This window comes from Typopeltis vanoorti, chromosome 2 (genome assembly GCF_054136105.1).
Source record: "Typopeltis vanoorti isolate ZY-2024b chromosome 2, IOZ_Tvanoo_1.0, whole genome shotgun sequence".
NCBI lineage: Eukaryota > Metazoa > Arthropoda > Arachnida > Uropygi > Thelyphonidae > Typopeltis > Typopeltis vanoorti.
In genome coordinates this window covers 57,796,309-57,814,090 of record NC_143550.1, presented here as the reverse complement: position 1 = coordinate 57,814,090, position 17,782 = coordinate 57,796,309, and the positions used below count along the sequence as shown (strand labels likewise).

The following is a 17,782-nucleotide window of genomic DNA, read 5'->3' as shown; positions in this document are numbered from 1 at the left end:
ATTTCCATAACTCTCTCATTCCCTCTCTTTTACTGTTTCTTATCATTTCTATAATAACTCTCTCTCTCTCTCTCACTCCTACTCTGATTTGCCTTGCATTCATCTCTTCCATTTGCCTTATCTCATCTTTCACTCCTCTCATCTCATTCCCAAGACATTCCACCTCCTCTTTCAGCTCAGCTCTCTCTCTCTCTCTCTCTCTCTGCAAGTTAGCAGGGGCGAATGCTGGGTTCAAATTCATGCTTGCTCTTGTTATCATTCAGGGGAGTGAGAGGTGTGATTGAAGTCTGATTAATGGAATAATGAATTACTGACCATATAAAACTATATATTTAGAAATTTATGTACATTTAATCATACAAATACAACATTTATTTTACAAATGATATTATCCCCTCATTTGTTATTAAATGAGGGGATAATATCTCAGGCCTTGCCTGAGAGTGTGGTGTCTGCAAGGAGTTTGAATGTGTTTAAGACGCGGTATGATGAGATGTGTGTGAGATAAAAGGACCTCCTAGATGAGTCTTTGACTCCATGAGGTCTTGTTTAATAATAATAATAATATCATTTAATATCATATTTAAAATCGTAGGGTATAATTTGTATTCAAGTAGCTAAATTTGAAAAATTTAGCTACTTGAATACAAATTATACCCTACGATTCTTCTTTATGAATGGTCAATAACATCGTCATAAAAAGTTGGTTGTAACTTAATTTTCCCAAGCAACACACACACTTGCAAAGGCTGGCTGAAGCTCACTGGCTAGAGCTACTTTGACTGCTTATGGCCTATGTTTAAGACGACGTGAAGGGAGCAGAAATGGCTATGCGCGTGCATGAAATCACAGTGCTGCAGCAAGGACCTGGAAGCTACCACAACCGAGCAAGCCAAAGTAGCTTTGACTAACGAGCAAGCATCAGCCTTCGATACACAATGCAAACCTCTATTATTGCCGCACACGCTTAAGACGTCTTCTGTCTACAAAAATAAAAGCCTAAATGGAATGCTTATAAATGCATCAATAAATATTTATTAACAAATAAATATTACTTCTTTCTCAAGTAATGAGCTTGCGCAGCAAACATAGCAAGCATGGAGAATTCGTCCTGCAAGTTAGCCACTCTTGCTCACCATTCATCCTCCCAATTAAGACCATCTCCAAAAACTTCACAATTATTCAAACTTTCCACACTCCCAACTCTTATTTTTTCATTCATATTTCACTCATTATCCCTGGTTCCAGCACTCCCTCGTATCTGCTCATTCCCTCTCTCTGACTATTTCTATTCTTTCCTCTTCTATCATTCCCATAACTCTCTCTCATGCCCTATCTTTTACTGTTTCTTATCATTTCCATAATAACACACTCTCTCTCTCTCTCTCTCCTACTCTGATTTGTCTTGCATTCATCTCTTCCATTTGCCCCAAGACATTCCACCTCCTCTTTCAGCTCATCTCTCTCTCTCTCTCTCTGCAAGTTAGCCACTCTTGCTCACCATTTGTCTTCCCAATTAAGACCATCTCCAAAAACTTCACAATCATTCAAACTTTCCACACTCCCCGCTCTTATGTTTTCCTTCATATTTCACTTGTTATTCTCACCCTGTATCACACTATTCTTCTATCTAGGTTGAGATTCCCCCCCCCCCCAATGCAATGAGATCAGTTATGGTAATATCTTCCCATTGCCTACATTTTGTGCATATATATACTTCCCATTCTCTCACCCACCATGTATCCAACTGCCGGAATTCATAAACAGAATACTACAGAAATACAACATTAATGCCACCTTTAAACCTCCTGCAAAATTAAGGAACTTACTCAACTCATCCAAGGATCCAATTCCTCCACTGGCCTACCCTGGAGTATACCATATACATTGTACTTATAATTTGCTCTATATAGGTGAAACAGGGTTCTAAATTCCTATCAGAAAAAAAGGAACATACATACACATAGATTGGGAGAGGAAAGATTAGCAAAATAAGTGTTCTCTGCAAGGTTGGCAGGGAAAAGACCAAGATATAGGTGGATTGATACGGTAAAAAGTGCCTTAGAAGATAGAAATATAAGATCTGATAATATTGGATGACAGGTAACAGATTGATTTGGAGGCAAAATTGTAGTAGGAAGTTAATAATGATGTAAATATTCCATGTAGTACTATTATATCCTGTACACCCCCCTCCCCATGAGGGTACATGTCGGAATCTGATGATGAGCAATACCTTCATGAAAAATGGTAAGCACTCAGTGTAAGCATTCCATGCATAAAAGTGTATCCATTCCATGCATGAAAGGGATATCAGATAAAATAAACAGAATACTACAGAAATACAACATTAATGCCACCTTTAAACCTCCTGCAAAATTAAAGCACTTACTCAACTCATCCAAGGATCCACTTCCTCCACTGGCCCACCCTGGAGTATACCATATACATTGTACCTGTAATTTGCTGTATATATAGGCAAAACAGGATCCATAATTCCTATCAGGAAAAAAAAAAAATAGGAATATAAACAGCACGTTAAATTCAATAACTATGATAAATCTGGCATTTCTGATCATGCCCTTAATACTCTACATAGAATTGATTGGAAAGGCAGTTGTTGTTTACATCACACCAAAACATGGTATGAAAGTATATTTAAGGAGGCCTGTGAAATTCTTATCAACAACCTTAATCTTAACAATAACGATGGTCTAAAAATTCCAAGAATATGGAAGGTACATATTCTGCTCACATAACCTTTCCGCCTAAGATTTAATTATAAATAGGACTGTACATAATCCAGGATCTTAGCTCTAATATAACAACTCTCATGTTATATTAAGACACCACTTTTGCTATAATAAGACTATCTATATGAAATTGTCCTCTGGTGGTGTTGGAATATAGCTTTTTGTAGGTGTAGGTTTCTGTGGTTTAGCAGTTCAAAAGAAAGATTCCAGTATTGTGACCACATATTTATTAAGATAAATAAACAAACCCGACAAGTTTTGTCGTTTGACTTACATCTTCAGGGGTTAATGGTAACTTAAAGTTTAAAACACAAGAAATGAGAAATTACTCAAAATACTCCATTCTATGATGTTATGGCTGTCTAACTGTTCATTAAATTAAAAAATCCAAATGCAGAATCTGTGCATGCTAAGTTTGAACAATGCCGGATGTTGTTGTCACATTCTGTTGTTCACGTTCACACTGTCCGAGGTCTGACTTAGGTAAATTTTTTATCAATGCTGACTAAACTTGGGGTAGAATTAGACCCTGGTTTTTGTTGCATTGCGTTGGAATTCTAAGCATATTTGCAGCTTGTTGTGTAGGAAAAAGGGCTGACTCACTATCCGTAAGCCAATTTGTTTCCGACCCAACACAGAGACAATGAAAACCTAAGGATAAGGACATGCTTATACTTCCAAGAACAGGGCTAAGGGAGTACTGTATATATATTCACTCAAAGGTATATCAACTCGACTGAGATTATTAACATTAAATAAGCTAAAGAAATCTGTGCTTAGAACTAATATTGTTCTTGTAAAATAAGCAAAGGAAAACTGTGTTTCAGGACCAAAATTGTTGTTTTTAAATGTGCTTAAGAGATCTATGTTTTAGGACCATGTTAAAACAGTTCAGAGTTTGGGTGACCAATTGGCCGTAGCAAAGTATGTGACGTAGTCAACGAGAGAGGGCGCTCGCAAGGGTGATATAAGGCGCGGTGCGAGACTCAAGCGCTCTCTTGTTTTCTGTTCCTGTGTTCCCGTCCAAGCCTGGATAACTGAGGAAGCTTGTCGCCAGTGCCCAGTAACAATCTCTCGGTTGCTGTTGTAACCAAGCCGAATAAAGCTACCTAAGGAATGAAGTCAGAATTTCAGTAAGGAGCCATTGGTGAACCACGCCAATGTAAAGCCAGCGAAGGGCAACCTTCAAAGAAAGCATAAGTAAGTCGCTGAGGCCATAGAAACACGTGGCTAGGGGATACGGAAGTCTTGCCATATCAGAAGCGAAAGCGTGGGGGAAGTCAAGGAAACCCCATAAAAAAGGACAAGATGGTAATGTACAACCCTTTCATATATATTCTAGAATTGTAAACCAAAAAAAGGAAAGGAGCCAAGGTTTTGAGGAGCTCCATACATTATCTTACCCATAGTGCCTTAATGACTGTTTGGACTAATTGTCTGTGTCAAGTAAGCCAGTGCCATTCCAAGCTCGTGCCGAGGAGGGAACCTAAATTTTGAACTGTTTGTCAGGAAGAAGCTATTTGCTGTAGTGTTAGATATTAGCCTGATCTTCACTTAAATGTGGGGCATAGAGACTTTGCAGAATTGAAATTTGTTTCCCAGGTTAGAATATAAGTTAGAAAGAGTTTGATATGCCATAAAGTTTATATCTAATTGTGCTTAGAAAATGAGCATTAAGTAACCCTGTACGGATAAGTCGAGTCTGAGCTTAATCATAAGGCAGAGATATATCATTGAATTACTTAAGCATAAAGATTGAAATTTTGGATATCTTAATCTAAAGAGGGGGGGGGGGAGTTCAGACTCTCAATTTAGTTCAAAGAAAGTAACTTAGCATTGATATTTTTACTTAAAGTGTATCTTGAATGATTATACAAAAGTGTATCCATACTAGTGTTTTAATAAATGTATTCTTTTATATCAAAGTTCATGAGTTCTGTTGCTCTGAAACTGAGTTACCACTTATAAAAACTTTCGGACCTGTGTGAGTAAGGGAAGGGAAACAATTCATGTAAGAAAGAGGGGAGGGAACCACGACTGCACATCATGTGATCCCTATGTTAATCAATGTTAACTATTTGAATATCAGAAGTTAGTTGCCGGCTGGCGCAGTCGTTCTTAAAACAAATTTGTCGGCAACGAAATATCTGATACGCATGAGAGATAAATAAAGCATAGAATTTAAGGAACAATACGATAGAAGGTAAAGGAAAAGAGGACACGAAGACGTAACAAGCTTCTTTAAATTTCCTTGTGAAACAGTTTCACAAGGAAATTTAAAGAAGCTGCAAATATGTTTAGAATTCCAATGCAATGCATCTCCTTTCAAGTGATTTGTCTTGATCCTAAAGCGAATCCATTAAAATTATGATTATGATCAAAATAATATTTTATTAAAAATTGATTATTATTGCTTTATAATAATTGCGAAAAACAAAACAAGAAGCTGCAAATATGCTTAGAATTCCAACGCAATGCAACAAAAACCAGGGCCTAATTCTACACCAAGTTTGGTCAGCATTGATAAAAAATATACCTAAGTCAGACCTCAGACAATGTGAACGTGAACAACAGAATGTGACAACGTTATATTTGCAGAAGGAAAACTACACATGGCTTGATGGCAAGAAGTAAGATCTCCATGATGATTTAAATAACCTTGCCATTTCTATCAGTAATATCAAGCTTTATCATAAACATAAAATGTGACAACATTCAGCATTGTTCAAACTTAGCATGCACAGATTATGCATTCAGATTTTTTAATTTAATGAACAGTTAGACGGTCATAACATCATAGAATGGACTGTTTTGAGTAATTTCTCATTTCTTGTGTTTTAAACTTTTAGTTACCTTTAATCCCTGAAGATGTAAGTCAAACGACATACGAAACTTGTCGGGTTTGTTTATTTTTATTTATCTTAATAAACATGTGGTCGCAATACTTGAATCTTTTAGAATATAGCTTTGTTGTAGTTCTTTTATTTTATTTTAATTTTTTTTTAACTAGAGGACAGGCCAGTAGAATAATCATTGATTAAATCATTGTCTCTTTGACATACTGCTTGAAATATAATATAGCTTGTCTCTGTTCAGACAACCTTAATATTATTATTATTATTATTATTATTACCCAAGACCTCATGGGGTCAAAGACTCATCTGGGAGGTCCTTTTATCACACATACATCTCATCATACCGTGTCTTAAACACACTCAAACTCCTTGCAGAACACCACACTCTCAGGCAAGGCATTCCAATCATTCACAACTCTGCACGAAACAAACCTGCCTCTCACTCCCCTACTCACACCCTCTTTATACAGTTTCCAGGGATGACCTCTGGTTCTCCCCTGATCTCCCACTATTCTCTGTAGAACTTCTCCACCATTGATCTTATAACAACCCCTTACCAACTTGTAGGTCTCTATCATATCTCCCCTCTTCCTCCTCTCCACCAGACTCTGCAAATTACATCTTCTCAATCTTTCCTCATACTCAAAATTCCAGAGGTCAGAAACTACCTTAGTCAGTCGCCTTTGGACCCTTTCCAACATCTCTTCATCCTTCTGAAAACCTGGTGACCAAATCTGGACACAGTAGTCCATGTGTGGCGTAATCAAAGCCTTATATAATGGAACACAAATCTCCCTACTTCTACACGTCAGTGTCCTCCGCATCATTCCCAGACGTCTTTGTGTTGTCTTCAAAATTTTGGCAATGTGTCCCCTAAATTTTAGATCCTTATCCACTATCACCCCAGATCTATTATTTCCTCTACCTCCAACAATATATTCTCACCAAGCATAAATTCTGCATCGCATCTTTGTTTTCCAAATTTTAAAACCTTACATTTTACAACATTGAACTCGTATCCCCATTTGCTTGCCCAACCACTCAACTTATTCAAGTCTTCTTGCAAGGCCACAACATCTTCACTACTCTTTATGGTTCGTCCCAACTTTGCATCATCTGCAAACAACTGAATATCTCCATCCAATCTTCGCCAATATCATTAATATACAAGTTAAATAGTAATGGCCCTTAAACAAACCCCTGCGGCACTCCACTAGTGACTTTCCTTTTCCTGGATATTGCACCCTCATACACAACTTGTTGATACCTATCAGATAGCCAGTCTCCAATCCAATGCACCAATCTAATATCCATCCCCATCTGCTCTAGTTTGACTGTCAACTTATCATGAGGTACTCTATCAGAAGCCCTAGCGAAATCCAAGTTTATTACTGTGTATCCTTCTCCTCTGTCCAAGGAAGCAGTCACTTTATTGTAATAAGTAAGTAGATTACTAAAACATGACCTCCCTTTAGCAAATCCATGCTATCCATCAAAGATTATACCATTGTTGTCAACCCAGCTCTGGATTCTAGTTCTCACAAGCTTCTCCAACAACTTAACCACAACACCTGACACAGAGATAGGCCTATAGTTTGATGCGTGAGTTCGATCACCTCCTTTATGAAGTGGCACAATCTTGCTCTCCTTCCACTCTTTAGGAACTTGACCAAGTGCAAGACTCGTATTAAAAAAATATGTCAAGGCAGGTGTCAACTCTCTGGCACATTCCTTCAGAATACACGGTGATATATTATCAAGTCCCACAGCCTTATTTACATTTAGTTTACTCGACTCCCCAAATACCTCTTGCTCACTTACACTCAGTCTCTCCTCCCCATCATCAACTGCTCTCAATCTCTCCATGAAGTCACATTCACAAGATTGAAAGATCTTTATGAACTGCTCATTAAGTATCTCCATCACACATTCTGCAACAGCTGTCTTTATACCATTTCCTCCAATCAATGTTATCCTTCCATAATCATTCTTTCTTTTGCCGGCTACATATCGAAAGAACTCCCTAGGATTCTTTTTGGCTTCATTAGCTAACTGCTGTTCATACCTCTCTTTAGCTACTCTCACCAACCAAGTCATCCTCCTTGCCTGGTCTTTGTAGACCTCATGAAATTAGTTATTTCCACTTCTCTTATGCTGCCTCCACAATGCCCTTTTTCTCTGTATCGCATGCTTAATCTCTTTATTCATCCATCTCACACCTACCTTATTTAACCTTCTCACCTTTGTAATACATTTAGACATTGCATCTACTAGTTAGTTTTTGAAAATCTCCCAAGCTGCATTGATCCCTTTTCCAGCTAACTCCTCATTCCATGCTACACCCGCAAGCTGTCTCCTGAGCTCTTCATAATCTTATTATGAAGGTCAAGACATCGGGAAATTAAAGTAATTATTTTTAACACTGTTGTAGTCGGCATAATTTATCTGAAATGGACATTTTGAGGTGCATGTACTTTTTAAAATGTAAATTCCTTTTCAGCACCATTCTGCAAATAAATTAGTGAATGAATTGATAATGGTTATTTTCAAATCATAATTTCCAGAGAGTGTACTTGTTTTGATAACAACAGCTGATAATTATGTTTTCAAGTGAAAATCTTAAAGTGAAATTGCTGTATTCACTCTTCATATTATTTTCATATTAAAGCTAATCCAGATTTCCATGGGAAGAAAAAACACTGTACAAATTTAATTGATTTGAAAGTTTACTTCATAAAAAAAAATATCACTTTTATTTTAGAATAATTTAAAATTATAAATGTTATAAAATTATTAAATAGCAAACTAATTCAGTTCATTCATTTTCATTCACCAGACACGGCTTTCATTGGCTTCCAAAAAAGCTGAAAGAATAGCTTCTATCACAGATATTCCACATAACATGGGGAAACAGGATGTGATCCGTGCTTCAGATTTCAATTTTATTATGGTGCTTGGAAAAGGGAGTTTTGGAAAGGTAATTTTTACAGGAAAATTTTAAAATTTCTGAATTTTCTTTCATTTTAACAGAAAAAAGAGGCTTTACTACTATACTTAGATAGATATCCAGTTTGTCCAGTATGATATATCTTATGATATTTCTTATTTCTTTATCATATCCAGTATGATAAAGAAAGAAGAAAACACTTCTGTTGAAGAAGACAAAAGTAAAAAAACATTCATCTTTATCCTGCTTTCAAACTAAGTTCTCTAATTACTGGTGGATACATCATAGGAATACTAGTTAACAGGTTATGCTAAGCCAAAATATATATATAGAATAACTTTTACCATAACAATGCTAGTTGATAATAATAAATTTAGTTTAATCCTTTATCCAAGTGTGAGCAAACAAAGTTTGCACCTGAAAGTATCATCAGGACTGGGGTAAGGTGGTACAACACCGGGTAACTTGTTGCAATGGTGGAGCAAGCTCACAACACTCCTATCTCAGTATCTCCCATAATGCAAAACAGATCTCCTTGCAGATATGTATAATGTTATGCATTAGTTGAAACAGTAGTGTATGTGATAATTGTGATTCGTATTAGCATGTGAAATGCTGTTCAAGTTTTGAAAAGCTGAGGTTACCTTTAAAAAGAAATTTAAGAGTGGTGGGGTCACATACAAATAAAATAGGCTTTGATGTTAGACAGTGCTTCGTGGTATAAACAACACCAGAAAAAAATAATTTATTTATTGAACTAATACTTCACTTGATTTCTAATCAGCATCTTCAGAGCAAAAATTGCAAGTCAGTCACAACAAATTACACATATCATTCAATTAGATTGTTCATTTTGTAACTGAAAAGGAACTAATATCCTATCAAGACACCCTCCTCTAAGTTCTGCCCAGGACCTTTTGAATGGACAAACTGCCCAGCTGGTTTTACTGACCGCCCAGCTAATTAATGTTGTAAATTCACATGGTTAAATAATGAGCAAGAATGGAAAAATAATTTAAGACATTTTTTAATTAATAGTGATAAGAAATCAAACCGGAGAGTCTCGATACTCATGTGACCAGCTCAATTTCTTGCAATGCCAATGCAAGCCAATCTTGTGTGCTTCGGATATTTACTTTGATGCACACCAGTCCATACGCGGAAGAAGACAAAAATCAGGATCTCAAATACAACAGTATCGGTTGCAAAGATCTTTTATGAAAGAGACATAATTTTGATTCTTGAAAGAAATAAATTGTGAAAATTGAGCAAATTCAAATTAAAAGCAAAAATCGATGTTAAAAATCTACATTTATTTTTCTTAATAATGGTTTTTGTCCAAAGATCGTGAGTCAAGTATTTAATATTTTATTTTGTAAAAGAATATAGGCTTGCGCATCAAATATAGTTGTGATCTCCGGAAATTCTCGAATTTCCCCAAGGAACTCTCAAGGACCAAGATGTCAGTCTCGAGTGATATCAATTCCCATTCCTAGTAATTAATACTTATAAATAGTAAAATTGCAACATAACGTGCGTTATGTGTCTCAGGTATTATTGTCAGTGCACAGTTCAGTGATTTGTTCTGATTAATTTAATAACAATGATATTTTGTATTTATTAAATTACCCCATAATGAGTAAAAAAGTCAAGTCAGAAAACTACACTCTTAAGTTATTTTAAGAAAGATGAAACCAATAAGCATAGTAGCGAAGATACAAACCAACAACAGAATCTTTGATTTCTACGGAGTCTCTTTCAAATGCAAAACGTGCGTCTAAACACTGCTTATCAGGTATTAACAGTGAGTGGTTTAAAAAATTCCATTGGTTTGTGGTGAAAGATAATCGAATGATGTGTTCCACATATATGAAATATGGAAAGAGATGACCCACAAACAAGGAAGTGACTTGGTTAACTATGCCATGCACAAGACTTCGAAAAGAAAGCTTGGTTGACCATGAACAAAGCAAGTTACACACTGATTCTTGTTCTGATCTAACTGAAAAACATACTAGAAGAAACTGGAATAGGGCAAATTGAAAAATCAATTTCAATTTTGAATAACTTGCAGAGAAATGCTTTTCTGGGAGCTTAAGATCTATGTATTGGTTAGCGAAAAATTAGTTACCACATGCTACATTTATTTCAAAAATTGCTTGAGCATTGCAGGCTATGGGATGTTCCTACTTAGAACATCTTAATGTTGGTAAAAATGCACATTTTACCTCAGAAAGAATAATGCAAGAGTTGATTGATATTTTAGCATCAGAAATTAGATCTGAAATACTGAAAAATATACATTCTGCAGATTATTTCAGTGTTTTATGTGATGAAACTACAGACATCTCAGTGTTGAAACAGCTGATTGTGTACATTAAATATGTTTGTCAACTTAGAAAAGAGGTCAGGGTTAGTTTTTTTTGTATCAGCTTGTAATATCATTGATGGCAAATCTGAGACTATAACTAACAAAGTAATTGAAACCCCTGACAGTCTAGGCTTTAAAACTTGTAATCTGGTGGGACTAGGATCTGATGGAGCAGCTGTCATGATTGGAAAGCAAAAGGGAGTTGCAAAACTGCTCAAAGATAAAACAGATGGACTCATTGTCAACTGTCATTGTGTAAACCACCGACTGGCTCTTGCTAGTACCCAAAGTAGCTGCTGAAGTGCCTTATTTAGTCATGTTTAATGATATCTTAAGGCAATTGTTTTTCTTCTTCCAAAATTCCTCAGTCAGGATGGCTGGCTTAACCGAAATCCAAAATATACTGAACAGTCCTCAGGTTAAACTTAAAATGGCTAGTGATACTAGATGGCTGTTTCATGATTCTGCAATACAGTCTCTAAGAAAATGAATGGTGAGTGTTATAGCTGCGTTGGAAAGAGAGGCCACTGAACGAAATGATATCACAGCTGAAGGTTTAAGTAAATATATTAGAATATACAATTTCATAGCTTCGCTAATGATGCTTTCAGATGTGTTACCACATTCATCTAACTTGATCATGGCAAAGGCAAGATATTGACTTAACTGAAATGAATTGAAAGACACACCTGGCAGTCATTTTCGAAATCTTCATCAGTATCTTTCAGGTGAATGGTCAGACCTTCACATTGATTATTCAGATTCTAATGTTATTACGTTTAAGACTACAATATATGATAAATACATAGGCACAGTTATTAAACACCTAGAGGCAAGATTTCCAGATATGACAATCATTTCCTGCTTTTCAAGACTTCAATGCAGAAAGTTATGATCAATATGAGGCCTCTGAGATTCTTTTTGATTATTATTCTAGAGATGGAAGTCCTGCAGTTTTAAATTATGAAAGTACTAAACTAGAATGGGCAGTTGCATCAAAAATGATTAATGGACAGTCATACAAAAATCTAGATCCAAGACAAATACTGTTGAAATTAGCAACAACATCTGAGCTCAAAGAATTTTTCCAAATTTAGCAAAACTAGCTGCTGTTGGACTGGCCATACCTGTGAGCACAGCTGAATGTGAAAGAGGTTTCTCTGCATTTCTCTGTATGAGGAATCGCATCAGTCAAAACACTCTAAATAATCTGATGCTAATTTCAAATCTATTGGATCTGGTCCCTCCAGATCCAATAGATTTTAATTATGAAAAAGCTGCTGACAACTGGGCTTCTAAGAAGAAGAGAAGAATTAATGTATAGAATTTTAAGCTGTGAGCATTACAAATTTTTTCATTACTTAATGAGAAAATAAGAAAAATCCTAGTCTTGTTTGTTATAATCTAAACCTATATATATATAAAATGATAAGCCATTTTATGTCACGTTTGTATGTCACATTTTTTGAAACGTTTTGAAACTCAGGGGCTACCCTGAGTGTCGAGTCTTCAAAATTCGAGTCATCAGAATTCAAGGAGAACCGGCCTACCAGTCTGGAACTCGGGGGGGGGATGACGTAGGTCTAGAGGGTGAAGCCCCCTTTTGAAGACTCGACCCTCAGGGGCTACCCTACGCACTATGGGGAGAATCCAAGGAGAACCGGCCTGCCAGTCTGGAACTTGGCGGGGGGGGGGATTCCCTTTTGAGTCATCGGAATTCAAGGAGAACTGGCCTACCAGTCTGGAACTCGGGGGGTTCGGGTGCTGGGGGCGTAGGCGCCAGGGGGTGGAACCCTCCTTTCGAATCATCAGAATTCAAGGAAAACCGGGCTACCAGTCCGGAACACGGGGGTTGGGTGGCATAGGCTCCAGGGGGGGGTAGTCCCCACCCCTAGTTACTATATAAAATATTATCCTTGTTTGAAATAATTTCTAATAAAATTACTATTTTAATTTGTTATGAAAAAGGCTCTTTCTTAATTCATTCAAAATTTTTGTATGCTCGGCTAATGCTTTATTCCACCCGGCTGGTAAAAATTTCTAGGGAGAACATTGCTCCTCTAGGGGCCAGATAAAAATGAAATTAATTCAGTGAAGTCAGGCTAACTTTGGCTCTAGAATGACTGTCGCCAAGATCATTGGCAAATTAATGTAGCCACACTGAATTAGAGGAGTGTTTCATAGCTAATGCTGATTCCAAAAGTAGTTTCTCCCTCTCTCTGTTGGACCCATAACTTCTGTGTAGTACAGCTGTCTTTTTTTTTTCCCCATTGAATGCAGTGTGAAGGAATATTTATAGCAGGTCTGTCAATCCTGATTACCATACAGATGATTGCAGATTTAGTTTTTATGTTCTTTAAGGCAAATGTGAAAAGATCTACCAGTTTGTTCTGAAGTAGGCTAAATTGCAGGCAAAAGTAAATTGATACACTCTGGGATGTCTAAGAGGATGAAGCTGATTGTTAGAACGGCTGAACTTGCTAGCAAGATGTTTGGGTTGAAAGTTGCATGGAGATTTTATGTCCAAATAACTTTAGGTACCTTTTCAGATGTGCTGGGATAGGAATAGTTTTGTTAGAATTTTTTTGCATCATTTGTGGAATGGATAGCAAGAGCTTGAAGTATTTTGCCTAGTTTATAGGGATGATAGCCAGTTTCTAAAAATTGTTGTGAAGGTATCTAAGCTCATTGGCAAGAGCTGTGTCATTTGAACACGTAGCCCTAGTTCTGTGTGTGTGTGTCTTTATGAGAATGTCATGAATGATAATGTGACTGCTTGTGTGTGTGTGTGTGTTCTATAAACAGAAAAGGATTAATGAATCATTTGGTGTGTCTAGAAAGGAAGAAATTATCGTCTTTCTTTTTATAAATGAAGTGTATTTTTGGATGTTGGCGTTTAAGTATTCTAAAAAAATGTATATAATATGTGTTGGCTATGAGGCAAAATAGCAAACAATCTTCTACATAGCCTAGCAAGACTGTTGGTTTATGTGTAACTGTTTTCAGTGCTTGGTATGTTAGAAGTTCCATACAGAAATTGACTAGAGAGGGATAGAAAGTAGGGATCCCATCACAAATGGCTAGATGTTAATCTAGCCATTTGTATAATTTTCCTTTATGAAAAATGATCTGAATGTATGCTAAATTTGAAGAATTCAAATTTACAGAGTAGTGGTAAATCTGAGGATAATGTTAGGAATTGTACTGCAAGGTCTGGAAGGAAGGTGGATGATAAGGAGATTTGTCTCCTCTGAGTGACACTTTCAAAAAAAAAAAAAAGGGTGAGTTCCGCTGGAGGGATTCGTAGTAGTATGTGTTTGTTGAAAGCTCCTGATAAGATAAGTGTTATTTTAAGTTATCGTTGATAAAATTACTTGAATATTACGTAGTTTTGTTTGCCTTGCGTATCTTAGTGCGTCTGTTTGTGTGTTTTTGGTGTTTCATTTTATAATTTGATAAAATACGTTAGAAGTAAGTATGGCTCCTGTACGAAGGAAAATGGCGGCCAGTAATGATGGTTCGCCATCTTTATTCAAGAATGGTAATATAAAGGAGATGATTAAGTGTACTATCTGTGAGATGTACGCTTCGCGGAGTGTGGTCGGAGTGTGGTTAGGTGATAATAAAGGAGTGAATGTGTGTAGAAAATGTAGGGAGAATGAGGAATTAAAGTGTATTTCGGGTTGTGAGTGTGATATTTTTGTCAAACTTCAGAATGAAGAAGATAGTGATATGACAAGAAATGGCGAGGTTGTACCAGAGAACTGTGAGGGTGTGAATGATAGTATTAATTCATTGCATAATGGTTTTACAGAGAATAAAAAACATGAGATAGATGCAATGAGTGAGATCACGCGTTGTTGAGTGGTGCGATACAAAGGGCAAAAGAGCAGCTAGAGCGTATGAGCAAAAGTCGACTGAATGAACCAGCCAATAATAAAAAGTATGATAGGAAAAATAAACGTATGAGTGTGAACATGAACAAAATGAAGGATAGAGTGCTGTATGGAGACTCGTTAGTACGAGGTGTGTTAGTAGAGGATTTGACAAAATCGTACCAACCTGGTGCGACCATAAAGGATGTAACTGGGTCTATTAGAGAGCAAAAGGAAAGGGTGAAAGAAATGATTGTTGTGGCAGGTACGAATGATTTGAAAGGAGATAAAATGGAAATGATAGAGGACCTGAATGGATTGTTTGAGGTAGCAAAAGAAAAGAGTGAGAGAGTTAGAATGATTAGTCTTTTGCCATGGTATGACAGTGAAATGTTTAAAAGGAGGGCCATAATTGCAAACGACTTTATGCATGGGTTATGTATGATGAGTGGTGTGGAATTTGTGGACGTGTGGAGTGAGTTCGATGGGCGAAAGGATCTATATAAGATGGATGGCTTGCATTTGAATGGATACAGTGTAAGGAGACTTGAAAAAAGTGTTGCTGGATGTGCAAAATCAGGAAAACTAGATTTATTAAGGGAGGGGAGTAGATATACAGTCCTTAGGGAGGCAGTTGAATGAGTATAATATGCCCGAGCGAATAAGAACAACAAATCAGAATGGGATAGTTAATATAAGGCATCAAGGTAGGGTTGAGGCTAATTGGGGTCTTAAATTCATGTAGACTAATGCTAGGAGTATTAGGAACAAGAAGGAAGAGTTTTTGGCCATGGTTGGCACTTCCAGACCACAGGTTATTGGTATTAGTGAATCATGGCTGACTGTAGATGATATAGCTAGTGGGATTCAATGTGATGGGTGTAGTGTGTTAAGGAATGACAGGGAGAATAAAATAGGGGAGAGGAGTATTGTTGATGATAGCTGATGAGCTGCAGCCAAGGAGAATAGAAGTTGAATTGCAGGATAGAGAAAAGAGCACATTTGAGGCCATTTGGTGTGAGAATGTGGCTAGCAGAACAAAATATACAATTGGGTGCTGCTATAGACCAGGTGATGGAAATGATGGTGGTGACAGTATGCACAAGCAAATAGAAGAAATGAGTGGAAGGAGGGTAATTATTATGGGAGATTTCAACTATGGTCGCATTGATTGGAGTGAGGAGAGAACATACGGGAGGAAGGAATTGGATTTTATGCAGTTATTAAGGGATAACTATCTGCGACAGCATGTAATGGAAAATACTAGGGGTCAGAGAGTACTTGACCTAGTAATTACATTTGAGGATTTGGCTTGGATGAATAACACCATTAAGCTTGAGCTGCAAAAAAAGAAACGACTATGGAGGGAATTTAAGGAGAAAGGTGACCGGCAGGCACATGAACAGTATAAAGTGCAGGCCAGAAGGGTAACGAGTGTGGTAAGAAAAGCAAAAGCGGATTACGAAAGAACATTGGCCATGCAGGCTAAAGAGAATCTTAAGCAGTTTTTTCGATATGTTGCAAGTAAAAGAAAAAATGTATATGGCAGAATGATTTTAAAGAATGCCGATGGTAGGGAGGTAACTGAATCAGTTGATATAGTTGAGTTACTGAGTGAGCACTTTGCAAGAATATATCATCCAGGTGGTGACATTGCAGAAACGAATGAACCAGTAGATTATACGGGAATTGTGGTGAATGAAGTGGAGGTGAGTAGTCTATTGCATAACCTCAATGTTAATACATCTGTGGGATTGGATTGTATACCAGCTCATGTCTTACGAGAAGTGGCTAAAGAATTGTCAGTACCCTTGACCATTTTGTTTAATTTGAGTCTCGGGTCTGGGTTAGTCCCGACGGGGTGGAAAGAGGGGAAAATAGTTCCACTGCATAAAGATGGTTCCAAGACTGCTGTTGTAAATTACCGACCGATTAGCATATCAGGAATCATTGTCAAGGTCTTAGAGAAATTAGTCAAGGAAAGAATATAGGATTGGATAGATGAAAATGGGATATTGTATGGAGGGACAACATGGTTTTGTGAAGGGTAGATCATGCCTCAGTAACTTGCTCACGTTTTATAACACACAGTGACGGCTGAACTGGATAAGAATAATGGGTTTACAGTGATTCTACTGGACCTTACCAAGGCCTTTGACAGGATACCACATGGAACCCTAATCAGTAAACTGGAGCAGATGGGGATGGATAGGAGGGTAGTTGATGGAGAGATACCAGAGAGTGGTTTATTCAGGAGTGGAGTCTAAAAGACGGCTTGTGACTAGTGGTGCGGCAGGGTTCTGCTCTTGGACCACTACTTTTCAATTTGTTCATCAATGATATAGGTAAGGATCTGAGAGGAAGTGTTCACTTGTTTGCTGATGATGCAAAGTTGGGTAGAGCAATTGTGAGTGCACAGGATGTCAAAATTTTACAGGATGATTTGGATAGTTTGGAGGACTGGGCTAGGAAATGTGTATGTCAATTTAATGTGGCAAAGTGTAAGGTTATGCACTTTGGGGTGAAAAGAATAGCAGCAGTATATCACATTGGTGGAACCGTATTACATGAGATTGATGCGGCCAGGGATTTGGGAGTGTTGGCGGATAGAGAGTTGAAGTTTACGGGGCACATTGCAAAAGTGGCTAAATCAGCTCATCAAATCACTTGGTTGCTGAAAAATACTTTAACAAGCAGAGACAAACAAGTTATTGTTCCTCTATATCGAGCCTTGATAAGACCCCATCTAGACTACTGTGCCCAGATATGGGTGCCAGGATTTCTTCTTGATGGGGAGTAGGTGGAGAGGATCCAGAGACGAGTGACCAAGATGTTAGCAGGTCTATGGAATGAACCTTATGAGATCAGGTTGAAGATTTGTGGGTTGCAAAAATTGGTTGATAGGCAGAAAAGGGGTGTATGATTGAGACATTCAAATTACTGAAGGGTTTCTATAAGATTAATTCGGAAGATATTTTTGA

At 37.2% G+C, this 17,782-nt stretch overlaps 1 protein-coding gene across 1 annotated transcript in view; it reads left to right on the top strand.

The window, feature by feature from the left end:
- LOC150109061 (protein kinase C, brain isozyme-like) overlaps positions 1-17,782 on the top strand; it is a 689,445-nt gene that overhangs the window by 317,590 nt on the left and 354,073 nt on the right. Inside the window, exon 8 of the mRNA XM_090405188.1 lies at positions 8,445-8,585. Coding sequence (XP_090261314.1) covers positions 8,445-8,585 — 141 coding nt within the window. The remainder of the gene's footprint in view (positions 1-8,444; positions 8,586-17,782) is intronic.